The sequence below is a fragment of the Salvelinus alpinus genome, chromosome 12 (genome assembly GCF_045679555.1).
Source record: "Salvelinus alpinus chromosome 12, SLU_Salpinus.1, whole genome shotgun sequence".
Taxonomy (NCBI): Eukaryota; Metazoa; Chordata; class Actinopteri; order Salmoniformes; family Salmonidae; genus Salvelinus; species Salvelinus alpinus.
The window spans coordinates 1,451,573-1,470,105 of NC_092097.1; the positions used below are offsets into that span (position 1 = coordinate 1,451,573).

Sequence of the window (18,533 nt, forward strand, 5' to 3'; positions counted from 1 at the left end):
CTGTACTAACCCAGGATACTATAATTCAATCAGAGCATGTGGAGAATAATTTAAGGACCAATCGACCAACTACATAAAATACTAACATAATAATTCAGGGTCAGGCCGAGTAAAATTTTTATTGGAGCGCTAGCTACAAACATATGCATGTATGTATACATTATGTGAGATTAGATTGCTGTTGGACATTGTGGAAAGACATTTTGGGAAGAGTAATGAGTCTGCTGTGCTATCTGCTGCATGTACAAAGCAAAAACAACAAGCACTGTAAATGTTCAGTCACGGTGGTGGTAGATTATACTGATGTCATAAAACAGCTGGCCATGTAAATTGGTTTGCATTCTTCCCTCACAAGAAATATTCAAATCAGTTTAAATGATAACATGCAAGATTCATACAAACAATACACATTTTGCCAGAGACTGTATACAAACCAACTGGGGAGAATTTCCATGATTGGAAGACTATTAACCCACAAGATTGGCATTAAATTTCACACATTGAGACCTAGGGAAATATTTTATCAATTTCGTCCTTATGGAATGAAACCTGTACTGTTGACTTTCACCTTGTTAGCATGCTGTATGTTGTCAACGAATAATGACTTATCCATGAACTAAATGGAATGTAGCACATGCTACATGAATGAACCATTCTGTAACTTGCTCTCAGTCATGAAATCCCATGGTCAAAGCAGCTGATAAATTATGTTAACTACTTAAGAGCACTTGTAAAGAACAGGAAGGTATGCACACAAATTTATGCTCCCAATTCAATGCTTTAAGGGACTTTCTGTTCTTTACAAGGTTTCTTTATTAGCCCAGCACACACATTTTTAAGGATGTGCGTATGAACACAAACTTTTCTAACTACTTAAGAGCACAATATATGCATCAATAATAATACTTTGTCAAATACAAAGGAACAAATTATTCAGGTCTGCCAATACAAAATCTAGTCATAAGCCTACACTAAAGTAAGTCAGGAAGTTGTGCGTGTTTCTTGACAGTAGAAATAATTACCAGTCATCACAGGAGCGGCATAGTATGCAGGAAACTAAACAAGTTTAGTATTCACAATGCTCTTAGGTATGTTTCCTGAAGGCTTTCTTTAGTGCTGCGTCCATTTGATGCTCTTCAGATCGATTCCCTCTTGCACCATCTCCCACAAGGGGCTGAAGAGAAAAAGAAGTTGGACAACAATGAATACATTAACCTATGAGTGCATTGATAATATTGCAAGTTAAAAGGCTATTTATTATAAAGTATTTCATTAGATCATTAACACTGTGTACAAAAAATATTAAAATGTCTTTCCACCAGTAAAAGCCTAGTTAAGTGACATTCATCATGTACATTTTGCGGTGGTTTCCAAGACACAGATTAAGCCTAGTCCTAGACTAAAAAGCACATTCAATGGAGATTCTCCATTAATCTTGATTTGTAGTCCAGGACTAGTCTTAATCTGTGTCTGGTAACCACTGTATATATGCTATTCTACTCTTTTTCACTCACCTCATCTCTCTCAGGCGTTTGACCTGCTGAATGCACTTGTCCACTGTATAGTCCACTTCTGCCTCTGTGCTAAATCGTCCGATTCCAAATCTATAGGTTATGGAGTAACAACAAACACAGACTAGGTAAAACACCAAAATAATACCATTCAGCTGCAACATGTTATTCTTGACCCTGCTCTTTTGTAATTAGGAATGATACAAATATTTAAATCTTTCAAATCCCATGACCATCCATTTGAGCTTCTTGAGTTGTGTTCCTAACCGTTACTCACCTGATTGAGGAGTGGGCCAGGTCCTCATCTGTTCCAATTGCTCTCAGGACATATGAAGGCTCCAATGAAGCAGAAGTGCAGGCACTGCAGGAAGATAGCATCATCAACGTACAGTATTTTAATTTGGATCCAACTTAATAGCTGTTAATCTATTTGATATACACTACTGTTCAAAAGTTTGGGGTCAATTAGAAAATGTCCTTGTTTTTGAAAGAAAAGCACATTTTTTGTCCATTAAAATAACATAAAATTGATCAGAAATACAGTGTAGACATTGTTAATGTTGTAAATGACTATTGTAGCTGGAAACTGCTGATTTTTTATGGAATATCTAAATAGGGGTACAGAGGCCCATGATCAGCAACCATCACTCCATTGTTCCAATGGCACGTTGTGTTAGCTAATACAAGTTTATAATTTTAAAAGGCTAATTGATCATTAGAAAACCCTCTTGCAATTATGTTAGCACAGCTGAAAACTGTTGTGCTTATTAAAGAAGCAATAAAACTGTCCTTCTAAAGACTAGTTAAGTATCTGGAGTATCAGCATTTGTGGGATCGATTACAGGCTCTATTCTTGTTGAGAAATTGCCAAGAAACTGAAGAGCTCGTACAACGCTGAGGCAAGTAGCGCTGAAGAAGAAGGAAGACGTTTTACGGGCTCACAACCGATTGTGTTTTTTGTTTGTTTATTTGCATTGTATAACTTAATTTTTTTAATTATTTTGTACATAATGTTGCCGCTAACGTCTCTTATGACCAAAAATAACTTCTGGACATCAGGACTGTGATTACACTGGCAGAATCCTTTTTTCCCTTTGACAAGGCCGACACGAACGATATACTGCTTCCTCAGGAACAGGCCCAGCTCCCAGTGATTTGCGTGAAGAGGAGGCGGAAAAAAAGGGTACGGATGGCGGGCTGCGTTCTGAGAACTCGTAGGCGATCTAGTAAACCCCCACTTCCTTCCATTCTGCTAGCAAATGTGTAATCTTTGGACAATAAACTAGATGACTTACGAGGAACTGTAATATCTTACGCTTCACGGAGTTATGGCCGAACGATGAGACTATCAACATACCGCTGGCAGGTTATACTCTGCACCAGCAGGACAGAACAGCGGCGTCTGGTAAGACAAAGGCCAGAGCACTATAAGGAAGTCTCGAGCTATTGCTCGCCAGAGGTAGAGTATCTCATGATAAGCTGTAGACCACACTAACTACTTAGAAAGTTTTTGTATTTTTCGTTGCTGTTAACATACCACCACAGTCAGAGGCTGGCATGAAGACATCATTGAATGAGCTGTATTCCACCATAAGCAAACAGGAAAACGCTCACCCAAAGGAGGCGCTCCTAGTAGCTGGGGACTTTAATGCAGGGAAACTTAAATCCGTTTTACCAAATTTCGATCAGCATGTTAAATGTGCAACCAGAAGAGAGAAAGATAAAAATAAAAAATAAACTCTGGACCACCTTTCCTCCACACACAGAGACGCATACAAAGCTCTCCCTCACCCTCCATTTGGCAAATCTGACAATTCTATTCTCCTGATTCCTGCTTACAAGCAAGAATTCAAGCAGGAAGCACCAGTGACTTGGTCAATAAAAGTGGTCAGATGAAGCAGATGCTAAACTACAGGACTGTTTTGCTGGCACAGACTGGAATATGTTCTGGGATTCCTCCAATGGCATTGAGGAGTACACCACATTAGTCATTGCCTTCATCAATAAGTGCATCGATGACGTCGTCCCCACAGTGACCTACCAACAACCTAACCAGAAGCCATGGATTACAGGTAACATCCGGACTGCGCTAAAGGCTAGTGGTGGTGCTTTCAAGGAGCGGGACTCTAAGCCAGAAGTTTATAAGAAATCCCGCTATGCCCTCTGACGAACCATCAAACAGGCTAAGCGTCAATACAGGACTAAGATCGAATCGTACTCCACCGGCTTTGACACTCTTCGGATGCGGTAGGGCTTGCAAACCATTACAGACTACAAAAGGGAAGCACAGCCGAGAGCTGCCCAGTGACACGAGCCTACCAGACGAGCTAAACTACTTCTACACTTGCTTCGAGGCAAAAAACACTGACACATGCATGAGTATCAGCTGTTCTGGAGACTGATCACGCTCTCCTCAGCCGATATGAGTAAGACCTTTAAACAGGTCAACATTCACAAGGCCAGACGGATTCCCAGGACGTGTACTCCGAGCATTCGCTGATCAACTGGCAAGTGTCTTCACTGACATTTCATCTCTCCCTGTCTGAGTCTGTAATACCAACATGTTTTAAGCAGACCACCATAGTAACTGTGCCCAAGAACACTAAAGTAACCTGCCTAAATGACTACTGACCCGTACCACTTACATCTGCAGCCATGAAGTGCTTCGAAAGGCTGGTCATGGCTCACATCAACACCATTATTCCAGAAACCCTAGACCCACTCCAATTTGCATACCGCCCCAACAGACCCACAGATGATGCAATCTCTATTGCACTCCACACTGCCCTTTCCCACCTGGACAAAAGGAACACCGACGTGAGAATGCTATTCATTGACTACAGCTCAGCGTTCAACACCATAGTATAGACCAATCTGATTCCACGCTTCAAGACTGCTTCGATCACGTGGATTGGGATATGTTCCGCATTGCGTCCAACAACAATATTGACGAATACGCTGATTCGGTGAGCGAGTTCATTAGAAAGTGCATTGACGATGTCGTACCCACAGCAACGATTAAAACATTCCCAAACCAGAAACCGTGGATTGATGGCAGCATTCGCGTGAAACTGAAAGCGCGAACCACTGCTTTTAACCACGGCAAGGTGACCGGAAACATGACTGAATACAAACAGTGTAGCTATTCTCTCCGCAAGGCAATCAAACAAGCTAAGTCCCAGTATAGAGACAAAGTAGAGTCGCAATTCAACAGCTCAGACACAAGAGGTATGTGGCAGGGTCTACAGTCAATCACGGATTACAAAAAGGTCCCGTCGCGGACCAGGATGTCTTGCTCCCAGACAGGCGAAATAACTTTTTTGCTCGCTTTGAGGACAATACAGTGCCACTGACACGGCCCGCTACCTTAACCTGCGGGCTCTCCTTCACTGCAGCCGAGGTGAGTAAAACATTTAAACGTGTTAACCCTCGCAAGGCTGCAGGCCCAGACGGCATTCCCAGCCGCGTCCTCAGAGCATGCGCAGACCAGCTGGCTGGTGTGTTTAAGGACATATTCAATCAATCCTTATCCCAGTCTGCTGTTCCCACATGCTTCAAGAGGGCCACCATTGTTCCTGTTCCCAAGAAAGCTAAGGTAACTGAGCTAAACGACTACCGCCCCGTAGTACTCACTTCCGTCATCATGAAGTGCTTTGAGAGACTAGTCAAGGACCATATCACCTCCACCCTACCTGACACCCTAGACCCACTCCAATTTGCTTACCGACCCAATAGGTCCACAGACGACGCAATCGCAACCACACTGCACACTGCCCTAACCCATCTGGACAAGAGGAATACCTATGTGAGAATGCTGTTCATCGACTACAGCTCAGCATTTAACACCATAGTACCCTCCAAACTCATCATCAAGCTCGAGACCCTGGGTCTCGACCCCGCCCTGTGCAACTGGGTCCGGGATTCCTGACGGGCCGCCCCCAGGTGGTGAGGGTAGGTAACAACATCTCCACCCCGCTGATCCTCAACACCGGGGCCCCACAAGGGTGCGTTCTGAGTCCTCTCCTGTACTCCCTGTTTACCCAGGACTGCGTGGCCATGCACGCCTCCAACTCAATCATCAAGTTTGCGGACGACACTACAGTGGTAGGCTTGATTACCAATAACAACGAGACGGCCTACAGGGAGGAGGTGAGGGCCCTCGGAGTGTGGTGTCAGGAAAATAACCTCACACTCAACGTCAACAAAACAAAGGAGATGATTGTGGACTTCAGGAAACAGCAGAGGGAGCACCCCCCTATCCACATCGACGGGACAGTAGTGGATTAGGTGGAAAGTTTTAAGTTCCTCGGTGTACACATCACGGACAAACTGAATTGGTCCACCCACACAGACAGCGTTGTGAAGAAGGCGCAGCAGCGCCTCTTCAACCTCAGGAGGCTGAAGAAATTCGGCTTGTCACCAAAAGCACACAAACTTCTACAGATGCACAATCGAGAGCATCCTGTCGGGCTGTATCACCGCCTGGTACGGCAACTGCTCCGCCCACAACCGTAAGGCTCTCCAGAGGGTAGTGAGGTCTGCACAACGCATCACCGGGGGCAAACTACCTGCCCTCCAGGACACCTACACCACCCGATGTCACAGGAAGGCCATAAAGATCATCAAGGACAACAACCACCCGAGCCACTGCCTGTTCACCCCGCTATCATCCAGAAGGCGAGGTCAGTACAGGTGCATCAAAGCAGGGACCGAGAGACTGAAAAACAGCTTCTATCTCAAGGCCATCAGACTGTTAAACAGCCACCACTAACATTTAGTGGCCGCTGCCAACATACTGACTCAACTCCAGCCACTTTAATAATGGGAATTGATGGAAATTATGTAAAAATGTACCACTAGCCACTTTAAACAATGCCACTTAATATAATGTTTACATACCCTACATTACTCATCTCATATGTATATGTATATACTGTACTCTATACCATCTACTGCATCTTGCCTATGCTGTTCTGTACCATCACTCATTCATATATCTTTATGTACATATTCTTTATCCCTTTACACTTGTGTGTATAAGGTAGTAGTTGTGGAATTGTTAGATTACTTGTTGGTTATTACTGCATTGTCGGAACTAGAAGCACAAGCATTTCGCTACACTCGCATTAACATCTGCTAACCATGTGTATGTGACAAATAACATTTGATTTGATTTGATAGTGCCCTCAAAGCTCATAAGCTAAGGACCCTGCGACTAAACACCTCCCTCTGCAACTGGATCCTGGACTTCCTGACGGGCCGCCCCCCAGGTGGTAAGGGTAGGTAACACATCCACAACGCTGATCCTCAACACGGGCACCTCAGGGGTGCGTGCTCAGTCCCCTCCTGTACTCCCTGTTCACTCATGACTACACAGCCAGGCCCGACTTCAACACCATCATTAAGTTTGCCGATGACAACAGTGGTAGGCCTGTTCAGACAACGACGAAACAGCCTATAGGGAGGAGGTCAGAGACCTAGCCGTGTGGTGCCAGGACAACAACCTCTCCCGCAATGTGATCAAGACAAAGGAGATGATTGTGGACTACAGGAAAAGGAGGACCGAGCTCGCCCCCATTCTCATCAACCAGGCTGCAGTGGAGCAGGTTGAGAGCTTCAAGTTCCTTGGTTTCCACATCACCAACAAACTAACATGGTCCAAGCACACAAAGACAGTCATGAAGAGGGTACGACAAAACCTATTTCCCCTCAGGAGACTTTGGCATGGGTCCCCAGATCCTCAAAAGACTCAACAGCTGCACCATCGAGAGCATCCTGACTGGTATTGCAACTACTATGCCTCTGACCGCAAAGCACTACAGAGGGTAGTGCGAACGGCCGAGTACATTACTGGGGCCAAGCATCCTGCCATCCAGGACCTCTATACCAGGCGGCGTCAGAGTTAGGCTCTAAAAATTGTCAAAACTCCAGCCACCCTAGTTACATACTGTTCTCTCTACTACCGCGCGGCAAGCAGTACCGGCGCGCCAAGTCTAGGTCCAAGAGGCTTCTAAACCGCTTCTACCCCCAAGCCATAAGACTCCTGAACACCTAATCAAATGGATACCCAGACCATATGCATTGTCTCTCCCCCCGCTGCTACTCTTATCATCTATGCATAGTCACTTTAACTTCTTATGGCTGGGTGGCAGTATTGAGTAGCTTGGATGAAAAGGTGCCCAGAGTAAACTGCCTGCTACTCAGGCTCAGAGGCTAAGATATGCATATTATTAGTAGATTTGGATAAAAACACAGAAGTTTCTAAAACTGTTTGAATGATGGCTGTGAATATAACAGAACTCATATGGCAGGCAAAAACCTGAGAAAAAATCCAACCAGGAAGTGGGAAATCTGAGGTTTGTAGGTTTGCCTATCCAATATACAGAGGGATATTGATCATTTTGCACTTCCTACGGCTTCCACTAGATGTCAACAGTCTTCAGAACCTTGTTTGATGCTTCTACTGTAAAGAATAAGGGAAGGAGAGCTCTTTGAGTCAGGTGTCTGGCACGAGCTGAACATGCTCGCTCACGTGAGAGCGACCTGCTTTCCATCGCATTTCTGAAGACAAAGGAATTCTCCGGTTGAAACATTAAAGATTCATGTTAAAAACATCCTAAAGACTGATTCTATACATCGTTTGACATGTTTCTACGAACTGTAATGGAATTGTTTGACTTTGTCTGACCTGCGCCTCAAGAATGTGGATTACTGGACTGAACGCGCAAACAAAATGAAGGTATTTGGACATAAATGATGGACTATATCGAACAAAACAAACATTTATTGTGGAACTGGGATTCCTGGGAGTGCATTCTGATGAAGATCAAAGGTAAGTGAATATTTATAATGCTATTTCTGACTTCTGTTGACTCCAAAAAATGGCGGATATCTTTATGGCTTATTTGGGCTCTGAGCGCTGTACTCAGATTATAGCATGGTGTGATTTTTCCGTAATTTTTTTTTTTATCTGACACAGCGGTTGCATTAAGGAGAAGTTTAGATAAAGTTCCATGTTTAATACTTGTATCTTTTATCAATGTTTATTATGAGTATTTCTGTACATTGATGTGGCTCTCTGCAAAATCACCGGATGTTTGAGGCAAAACATTACTGAACATAACGCACCAATGTAAACTAAGATTTTTGGATATAAATATGAACTTTACCGAACAAAACATACATGTATTGTGTAACGAAGAAAGAAAAAAAAGTTTGGACACCTACTCATTCCTTGATTTCTTTATTTTTACTATTTTCTACATTGTACAATAATAGTGAAAACATCAAAACTATGCAATAACACATGTAATAACCAAAAAAAGTGTTAAACAAAATCAAAATATATTTGAGATTCTTTAAAGTAGCCACCCTTTGCACACTCTTGGCATTCTCTCAACCAGCTTCATGAGCCAGTCACCTGTAATGCATTTCAATTAACAGGTTTGCCTTGCAAAAAGTTAATTTGTGGAATTTCTTTCTTTAATGCATTTGAGCCAATCAGTTGTGATATACAGAAGATGGGGCTATCTGGTAAAAGACCAAGTCCATATTATGGCAAGAACAGCTCAAATAAGCAAGAGAAACAACAGTCCATCACTACTTCAAGACATGAAGGTCAGTCAATACATTTCATTTCAAGAACTTTGGAAGTTCTTCAAGTGCAGTTGCAAAAACCATCAAGCGTTATGAAACTGGCTCATGAGGACCGCCGCAGTAAAGGAAGACCCAAAGTTACCGGTGCTGCAGAGGATAAGTTCATGAGAGTTACCAGCCAAATTGCAGCCGAAATAAATGCTTCAGAGTTCAAGTAACAGACATCTCAACATCAACTGTTCAGAGGAGACTGCGTGAATCAGGCCTTCCTGGTCGAATTGCTGCAAATAAACCACTAACTACTAAAAGGACACCAATAATAAGAAGAGACTTGATGGGGCCAAGAAACACGACCAATGGACATTAGCCCGGTGGAAATCTGTTCTATTCTGATGAGTCCAAATTAGAGATTTTTTGTTCCAACCGACATGTCTTTGTGAGATGCATAGTAGGTGAACGGATTATCTCCGGAAGTGTGGTTCCCACCGTGAAGCATGGAGGAGGTTGTGTGATGGCGCTTTGCTGGTGACACAGTCAGTGATTTATTTAGAATTCAAGGAACACTTAACCTGCAGGGCTACCACCGCATTCTGCAGCAATACGCCATCCCATCTGGTTTGTGCTTAGTGGGACTATCATTTGTTCTTCAACAGGAAAAATTACCCAACACACCTCCAGGCTGGGTAAGGGCTATTTTACCAAGGTGGAGAGTGATGGAGTGCTGCATCACATGACCTGGCATCCACAAATCACCCAACCTCAACCCAATTGAGATGGTTTGGGATGAGTTAGACCGCAGAGTGAAAAAAAAAGCAGCCAGCAAGTGCTCAGCATATGTGGGACCTCCATCAAGACTGTTGGAAAAGTATTCTAGGTGAAGCTGGTTGAGAGAAGACCAAGAGTGTGCAAAACTGTCATCGAGGCAAAGGGTGGCTACTTTGAAGCATCTCAAAATATTTTGATTTGTTTAACACTTTTTTTGGTTACTTCATGATTCCATGTGTTATTTCATAGTTGATATCTTCACTATTATTCTACATGTAGAAAATTGTAAATATAAAGAAACCCTTGAATGAGTAGGTGTGTCAACTTTTGACTGGTACTCTATGTATATATTAGGGATGAAATGGTTACCGGTTTCACGATAATCCAAGGTAAAATTCCAGAAGGTTAGTATCATAATTTCACATTTTTATTATGATTAAAACCGTGTTTGATTACCGCGGTTTGAAAAACTCACGGTAAATACTGTCCAGAATCAACCACAGTTAGCAACAGTCTGATGCAGGCTCAGCATGCAACGTGGGTTTTGTTTTGTGTGAAAACATGGCGGAAGGCAGTGATAGCGCTCGGGAGATTTTTCAGCCTTCTTAGAGGATCAAATCTGAAGTGTGGTCGTATTTTGGGTTTTACATTAGTGCAGAGGGAAACTTAATTGAAGATGGTCACCCCGTCTGCAGAACAAGCAACAAAAAGAAAACGCTGTGAAAGGGGGCAACACTTCAAATCTCGAGTCATCTTTGTGACCACCACCCACTACTTTATAGAGAATGCAAGGTAAGTTAACTTTTAGCTCAATGCATGATGTGGGGACTTCAGAATGGGGGAAAATGTCATGGTTTGTCTGTAACTTGCTAATAGCTTGTCAATAATGTAAACTGAAGCTTTCAGTGAAACCTACTCTTGTAAAACACTACATGTTCTGCTGCTGTATGCGTCGTGTGTCTGCAGAGTCTATTCACCCATTGCACACGAAAACACGTTATGTAGTTTAGTCACCCAACCAACAAATTTTGTTCATTTAAAATCCGTCAGTCATCGACTTGGTTGTAAAAGTGTTCCAACAGGAGAAACACTATAGACTCCTTTACAAGACTCCTGAATTCATGTAAATTGTTTGGGCTCATTGCAATTATTATCACTGTCTTAAGACTCATTTGTATTTATGTAAATTGTGCATGGGGTCATAGCATATACTCGAATGCAACACAGAAGATAGACTGTGTGGGTAAGTGAATAATTATAATGTAACACTAATAATAATAATATATTTGCTATTCGCTTGTTTAGAATGGGCGTGCAGCAGGCAAACCCAGTGATGCTACTGGTCCCTCATCTACAGTTGTGAAACAAGAACTCAAGCAAGCATTTAAAAAGGCACGCTGCTTATTTTTGATGCACCCACATCAAAAAATGCTCAAGACCTCACTGCAGCCCTTTCATATTACATTGAAATGTAAAAATGTCAGCATATTTAATTTGCAATCTCAAGTGAACAAAGATGCATACATACAGGATGTTAGGCCAGCAGCACCTTGTTTCTTTATGAAAGAGAGAACAGACATACAGGATGTTAGGCCAGCAGCACCTTGTTTCTTTATGAAGGAGAGAACAGACATACAGGATGTTAAGCCAGCAGCACCTTATTTCTTTATGAAGGAGAGAACAGACATACAGGATGTTAGGCCAGCAGCACCTTATTTATTTATGAAGGAGAGAACAGACATACAGGATGTTAGGCCAGCAGCACCTTATTTCTTTATGAAGGAGAGAACAGACATACAGGATGTTAGGCCAGCAGCACCTTATTTATTTATGAAGGAGAGAACAGACATACAGAATGTTAGACCAGCAGCACCTTATTTCTTTATGAAGGAGAGAACAGACATACAGGATGTTAAGCCAGCAGCACCTTATTTCTTTATGAAGGAGAGAACAGACATACAGGATGTTAAGCCAGCAGCACCTTATTTATTTATGAAGGAGAGAACAGACATACAGGATGTTAAGCCAGCAGCACCTTATTTCTTTATGAAGGAGAGAACAGACATACAGGATGTTAGACCAGCAGCACCTTATTTCTTTATGAAGGAGAGAACAGACATACAATCAGTGCTGTTCATTTGACTTGTTTACATAGTGTTATTTTAATGTCAACACCTGCACATTGGATTTGTTTACATAGTTGTATTGATCTTGCTTGTGTTGCTTTTATATGCAATTTTTATTTACTTAAAAAGGTTGTGTTCATTAAAACATGCATTAGGGAAACTTGACTCTCATGACGCCATCTTTCATGTTTATGCACAAAGTGCTGCTAATTTTATTTGTTGTTTGTTGGCTTTCAATATAACTTGGTGAAATGATTTCAGTGTGTGTATCAGTACATTTAACATTTCCGGCACATTTTAATAATACCGCTATAATACTGATAACCGTGATAATTTGTCACTAATCGTGATATGAAATTTTCATACCGTTTCATCTCTAATGAATAAATATATATGTGTACACACACACACACACACGCATCCCACACGCATCCCACAAAAAGTTGGGTGAATTTTGGCCCATAATATGGACTTGGTCTTTTACCAAATAGGACTATCATCTGTATACTATCCCTACCTTGTCACAACACAACTGATAGGCTCAAACGCATTAAGGAAAGGAATTCCACAAATGAACAAGACACCTGTTAATCTAAATGCATTCCGGCTTCCTCATGAAGCTGGTTGAGAAAATGCCAAGAGTGTGCAAAGCTGTCATCAAGGCAAAGGGTGGCTACTTTGAAGAATCTCAAATATATTTTGATTTGTTTAACACTTTTTTGGTGACTACATGATTCCATGTGGGTTATTTAATAGTTTTGATGTCTTCACTATTATTCTACAATGTAGAAAATTGTAAAAAATAAAGAAAAACACTGGAATGAGTAGGTGTGTCCAAACCTTTGACTGGTACTGTATATAAATAAAAGCATCTAATAGCTCTTTATTTACTACTGACCTGCCGGATGATAGAGCGACATCCTTCAGGGCCATCAACAGACTCTCTCCCTCCACGTAGGCAAAGGACAAATTAATGCATCCTGTGTCCGACAAAGATTCAAGTTAATAATAGAGCATAAACATTTAAGGAATTCTTCACCGATTCATCAACTGACTAAAGTACAATCCACAAACTATGTGTTTCACTTCATCTGTAGGCATATGCAAAATACTATTGCTCTAATGTGATTATGATAATGTCCAGCACAGTACTTGATTTAACTCATACACAACTCATAAGGAATATATTTAACAGATTACCAGCCAATCACATCAAAAGATTATTATGAAAAATATGAATTCCACTTCCACCCACTTACAGTGGGGAGAACAAGTATTTGATACACTGCCGATTTTGCAAGTTTTCCTACTTACAAAGCATGTAGAGGTCTGTAATTTTTATCATAGGTACACTTCAACTGTGGGAGACGGAATCTAAAACAAAAATCCAGAAAATCACATTGTAGGATTTTTAAGTAATTCATTTGCATTTTATTGCATGACATAAGTATTTGATCACCTACCAACCAGTAAGAATTCCGGCTCTCACAGACCTGTTAGTTTTTCTTTAAGAAGCCCTCCTGTTCTCCACTCATTACCTGTATTAACTGCACCTGTTTGAACTCGTTACCTGTATAAAAGACACCTGTCCACACACTCAATCAAACAGACTCCAACCTCTCCACAATGGCCAAGACCAGAGAGCTGTGTAAGGACATCAGGGATAAATTGTAGACCTGTACAAGGCTGGGATGGGCTACAGGACAATAGCCAAGCAGCTTGGTGAGAAGGCAACAACTGTTGGCACAATTATTAGAAAATGGAAGAAGTTCAAGATGACGGTCAATCACCCTCGGTCTGGGGCTCCATGCAAGATCTCACCTCGTGGGGCATCAATGATCATGAGGAATGTGAGGGATCAGCCCAGAACTACACGGCAGGACCTGGTCAATGACCTGAAGAGAGCTGGGACCACAGTCTCAAAGAAAACCATTAGTAACACACTACGCCGTCATGGATTAAAATCCTGCAGCGCACGCAAGGTCCCCCTGCTCAAGCCAGCGCATGTCCAGGCCAGTCTGAAGTTTGCCAATGACCATCTGGATGATCCAGAGGAGGAATGGGAGAAGGTCATGTGGTCTGATGAGACAAAAATAGAGCTTTTTGCTCTAAACTCCACTCGCCGTGTTTGGAGGAATAGAAGGATGAGTACAACCCCAAGAACACCATCCCAACCGTGAAGCATGGAGGTGGAAACATCATTCTTTGGGGATGCTTTTCTGCAAAGGGGACAGGACGACTGCACCGTATTGAGGGGAGGATGGATGGGGCCATGTATCGCGAGATCTTGACCAACAACCTCCTTCCCTCAGTAAGAGCATTGAAGATGGGTCGTGGCTGGGTCTTCCAGCATGACAACGACCCGAAACACACAGCCAGGGCAACTAAGGAGTGGCTCCGTAAGAAGCATCTCAAGGTCCTGGAGTGGCCTAGCCAGTCTCCAGACCTGAACCCAATAGAAAATCTTTGGAGGGAGCCGAAAGTCCGTATTGCCCAGCGACAGCCCCGAAACCTGAAGGATCTGGAGAAGGTCTGTATGGAGGAGTGGGCCAAAATCCCTGCTGCAGTGTGTGCAAACCTGGTCAAGAACTACAGGAAACGTAAGATCTCTGTAATTGCAAACTAAGGTTTCTGTACCAAATATTCAGTTCTGCTTTTCTGATGTATCAAATACTTATGTCATGCAATAAAATGCAAATTAATTACTTAAAAATCATACAATGTGATTTTCTGGATTTTTGTTTTAGATTCCGTCTCTCACAGTTGAAGTGTACCTATGATAAAAATGACAGACCTCTACATGCTTTGTAAGTAGGAAAACCTGCAAAATCGGCAGTGTATCAAATACTTGTTCTCCCCACTGTATATGCCTGTGTCTATTATTCTGTCCACAAATCCCTTGTTCTGTGCTTCACCTGGGTATCTTTGCTCTGGATCACCATTCATCACAACATCAGGGATCTCTGACATGATTTTGCTCACAAGGCGGTTTGCCAACATGGACACCCGGCTGTGATCATACTGGAAAGGAGAGAAGATCAATAAGCAACAAAAATAATGTGAACTTATTCTTTCACTATAAAGAATACACTACAGTAAACACTTCTCATTTACCCATCAACACAACATGCAGCAAAAAATATGATGGAACCTTTCATATAATGCAGTGGGGATTTGTCAGATAAAAGAACATCAGTTTGCTGTGCAAGCCTCAACATTCCGACTGTTTTTTCCAATCTTTTGAACAAGCTAAATTATAAAAAAAAATATAAAAAAAAATGTAAAAACAAACAGAAGCAAGCATTGATGAACAACATCCTGTGTAAGTTTGTTTCAGGCAGTAATGAGTTGTCTACCTCTAGCTCCTGCTGGGCTATATCACAGGCTGCTCCCAGTCCCACAGCCAGAGGAGTGGGCACTGTCCCTGAGCGAAGCCCCCTCTCCTGGCCTCCACCATTCTGCAGTGGCTCCATTCGAACACGGGGCCGGCGCCGCACATACAGTGCCCCGACCCCTGTCAAATCATAAACATACTTCACTTGTAATTATTTATAGTCACTCAATTGCTCGCACAGTCCTTACATAAAACACCAACAATTAAAGGAGTTTAATATGTGGCTGGACAAAAGAGTTCACTCAATGTAGTAGTCAGGCTTGGGGTCAATTCCATATCAATTCAGGAAGTAAACCGACATATCAATTACATCTTCTCTCCTTGCTTTTCAGTGATGAAAACAGGAATTTCAGTTTTGTTCCTAAATTAAAATGGAATTGAACCCCAACACTGATAGTATCTGATATTCAACAATGTACCTTTGGGACCATATATTTTGTGCCCGCTGATGGACATCAGGTCTACCTTCCAATCAGATACATTGATGGGGATTTTTCCCACAGCTTGAGCTGCATCAGTGTGGAAGAACACGTTCCTTGACCGGCAGATTCGACCTGGAGAAGTGTGTGTGAAAATAATAGCGGATTAATAAAGATAAAACAAAGATAAAACGAAATGTCTCAATTTCATAGTGGATATACTTCTGAATCTATTTTGGCTAAAAAGGTTACCTATGTCTTCGACAGGCTGCCTCACACCAATCTCATTGTTCACGGTCATCACAGACACCAAACTTGTGTCTTGACGAATCGTTTCCTCCAGTAGCTATAAAAAATAGCAACATTTTTATATCAGCATGTGAGGTATTCAAGACATGCAAACGTATTGAAGAAATAGGCCATGAGAACTTAATTTCTTATTCTTGGTACAAGAGCAGATTGTGGAGTGGATTCATACAATGGGGCTGTATAAAACATAGCACATTGCCACATTTAGATAAAACAACCAAACAATTGAGCTTGCCTGTAGGTCAACCAAGCCATTAGTCTTCACGGGAAGATAGGTTATGTCAAAGCCCTCTGCCTCCAAGACTCGACAGGAGTCCAGCACACACTTATGCTCCGTCTGAGTGGTGATCACATGCTTCTTCTTGGATTTGTAAAATCGGGCCACACCCTAGGAGGAATGCATTGTACGAAGAAACAAAAACAACCACTCAATTCCTTTTCCTCTTAATTGTTAGCATGTATCCTCATTTACAAATAAATTACACAGCAGAACAGTTGATTGACCTTAGCTCATTCTTATGTCTTAATCTTTCCATCAGCTGGCAGTTCTTGGCATGTATTATTCACCCTCCGAAATCCTTGCCGTTAATCTGACTACTAAAGCGGTAAAAGGGAGACTTACTTTGATTGACATATTATTGGATTCAGTGGCACCACTTGTGAACACGATCTCACGAGGATCTGCAGCAATCAGGTCTGCCACTTGCTGTAAGGAGAAATCAAATGAAGATATGTTAGCCTTATCATCAAATGACATAATGCAATAACTACTCAATTAATTGTAAATTAATTACCTTTCTAGCTTTTTCCATTGCACTTTCACTTTCCCAGCCATATGCATGTGTTCTGGAGTGAGGGTTACCATAATAATTAACTTGATAGGGAAGCATTGCATCCAGAACTCTTGGATCCTAGAGTCATGAGATAAAATATATTGAGTTGAAGATTCTGTGCAGGTTGCATTTCTCAAAGATGGCATTGGATCTTATTAATTTGCTTCAATGCAATGTTTTACAGATTTGACATGCCACCAGTTTGGTATAATTATCGTGGGAGAGGCTATAGGCTGGCAGCTAACGTTAAAGAGCCACATACCATTGGTGTTGTTGCTTGAAAATCCATGTACAGAGGTCGCAACTCATCTTTCTCCAGTTCCCTACTTTTGATCGATTCTGTAAAAACACCATAATAGTGTAATTTGGGTCCAGAAAGCATACACATAGATCTGGGAATTCATTGGATAATGTCTAATATGCATTCAGGGCAGAAAGACACTGTCACACGGACGTGATGTAACGGCATAAAAGTTGAGTAACTGGTTACAAAACAACTAGGAAATCGGACAAATACGACCTTCAAGTCGGAAAACCTGAGCTCTAAAAAGATGTCAGAGTTCCCGAGTTGGCTGACCGTTGAAATCGATTTTTCCCAGTCGGAGCTCGTTTTTTCCCCAAAGTTCCCAGTTATTTTAAACAGGGCATTATCTAACTAACTTTCTGCGTCATCGAATGAGTGTCATTAGCTCGTGAGCTAGCTAGATGATAATTAGCTAATAAAACATTGTGTAAAAAAAAAAAGCCGCATAAACTAAAATACCTCTCGCAACAGCATTCACAGCATAGTTCATTCGGTGGCTTGGGAACCCTCGCATGGATCCCAGAAGCCTCGTCGTAACAGTCTTCCTCATCATCTTCACAGTAGGGTAATGTTTTGCTAACCTTGCTATACAGTTGTAGCTAACCTTCACCAATGATAAACAGGATTCGCAGCGAGGAAAATAAGCTTGCAGATCTCTATGTTTGCCTGGTTTTGTGAGACCCAGGTATAACAATGTATTCGATTAACAGGCTGGTTTAATTATTAAGACGCGTCAAATCCTTGTCGACACAGTCATCATGTGAGGCATAGCCAAAATGGCAGCGAGGGGAGTTCTATTAACCTGAGCCGCGGTGCACCGGTCTGTGGCCAGTGACGGGAATGGGCAAAAGCGGCGAGGGAGGCACGCCAATCTCAAATCGAACAGTAATCTGCACCGCTTGGTCATGTTGTCAACAAGGCAGCATGGTGCATCGTCAACACATACATCTCTTTTCCATAAACTATATGTTCGTATTTTCATTGGGAAGGTAGATAAAGCCTTTATATGAAAAGCAATCACTTTTGCAGGAGTAAACACAGATTCATACTCATTACCATACTTTGGAACGCCATTTGGGTCTTTGCTTGTCAAAAAAAGATACATCAAATAACCCTGTTTGACGTTTCATAAGCTTGTTGACCAATCAGGACCGGGATATGGCTGCACGTGACATAATAATTTAACACATTCATAAAATTTGTACGTAGTTATTGCACATAGATTACACTGTCCCTCGTATTTCATATGTCACAACGATTGTTATTATGCTGTCAG

At 42.0% G+C, this 18,533-nt stretch overlaps 1 protein-coding gene across 1 annotated transcript; it reads right to left on the reverse strand.

Annotated features, from left to right (window-relative positions):
* Positions 1–100: 100 nt before the first annotated feature.
* On the reverse strand, positions 101–18,047 carry nfs1 (NFS1 cysteine desulfurase). Its single transcript, XM_071334668.1, has 13 exons — positions 17,717–18,047; positions 17,216–17,292; positions 16,915–17,031; positions 16,743–16,826; positions 16,356–16,508; positions 16,064–16,157; positions 15,812–15,946; positions 15,355–15,512; positions 14,914–15,019; positions 12,897–12,978; positions 1,789–1,872; positions 1,515–1,604; positions 101–1,174 (listed from the first exon to the last, which is right to left on the reverse strand). Exons 1-13 carry the CDS (start codon positions 17,808–17,810, stop codon positions 1,111–1,113), a joined length of 1,338 nt encoding a protein of 445 aa, XP_071190769.1. The 5' UTR covers positions 17,811–18,047; the 3' UTR covers positions 101–1,110.
* Positions 18,048–18,533: the final 486 nt, after the last annotated feature.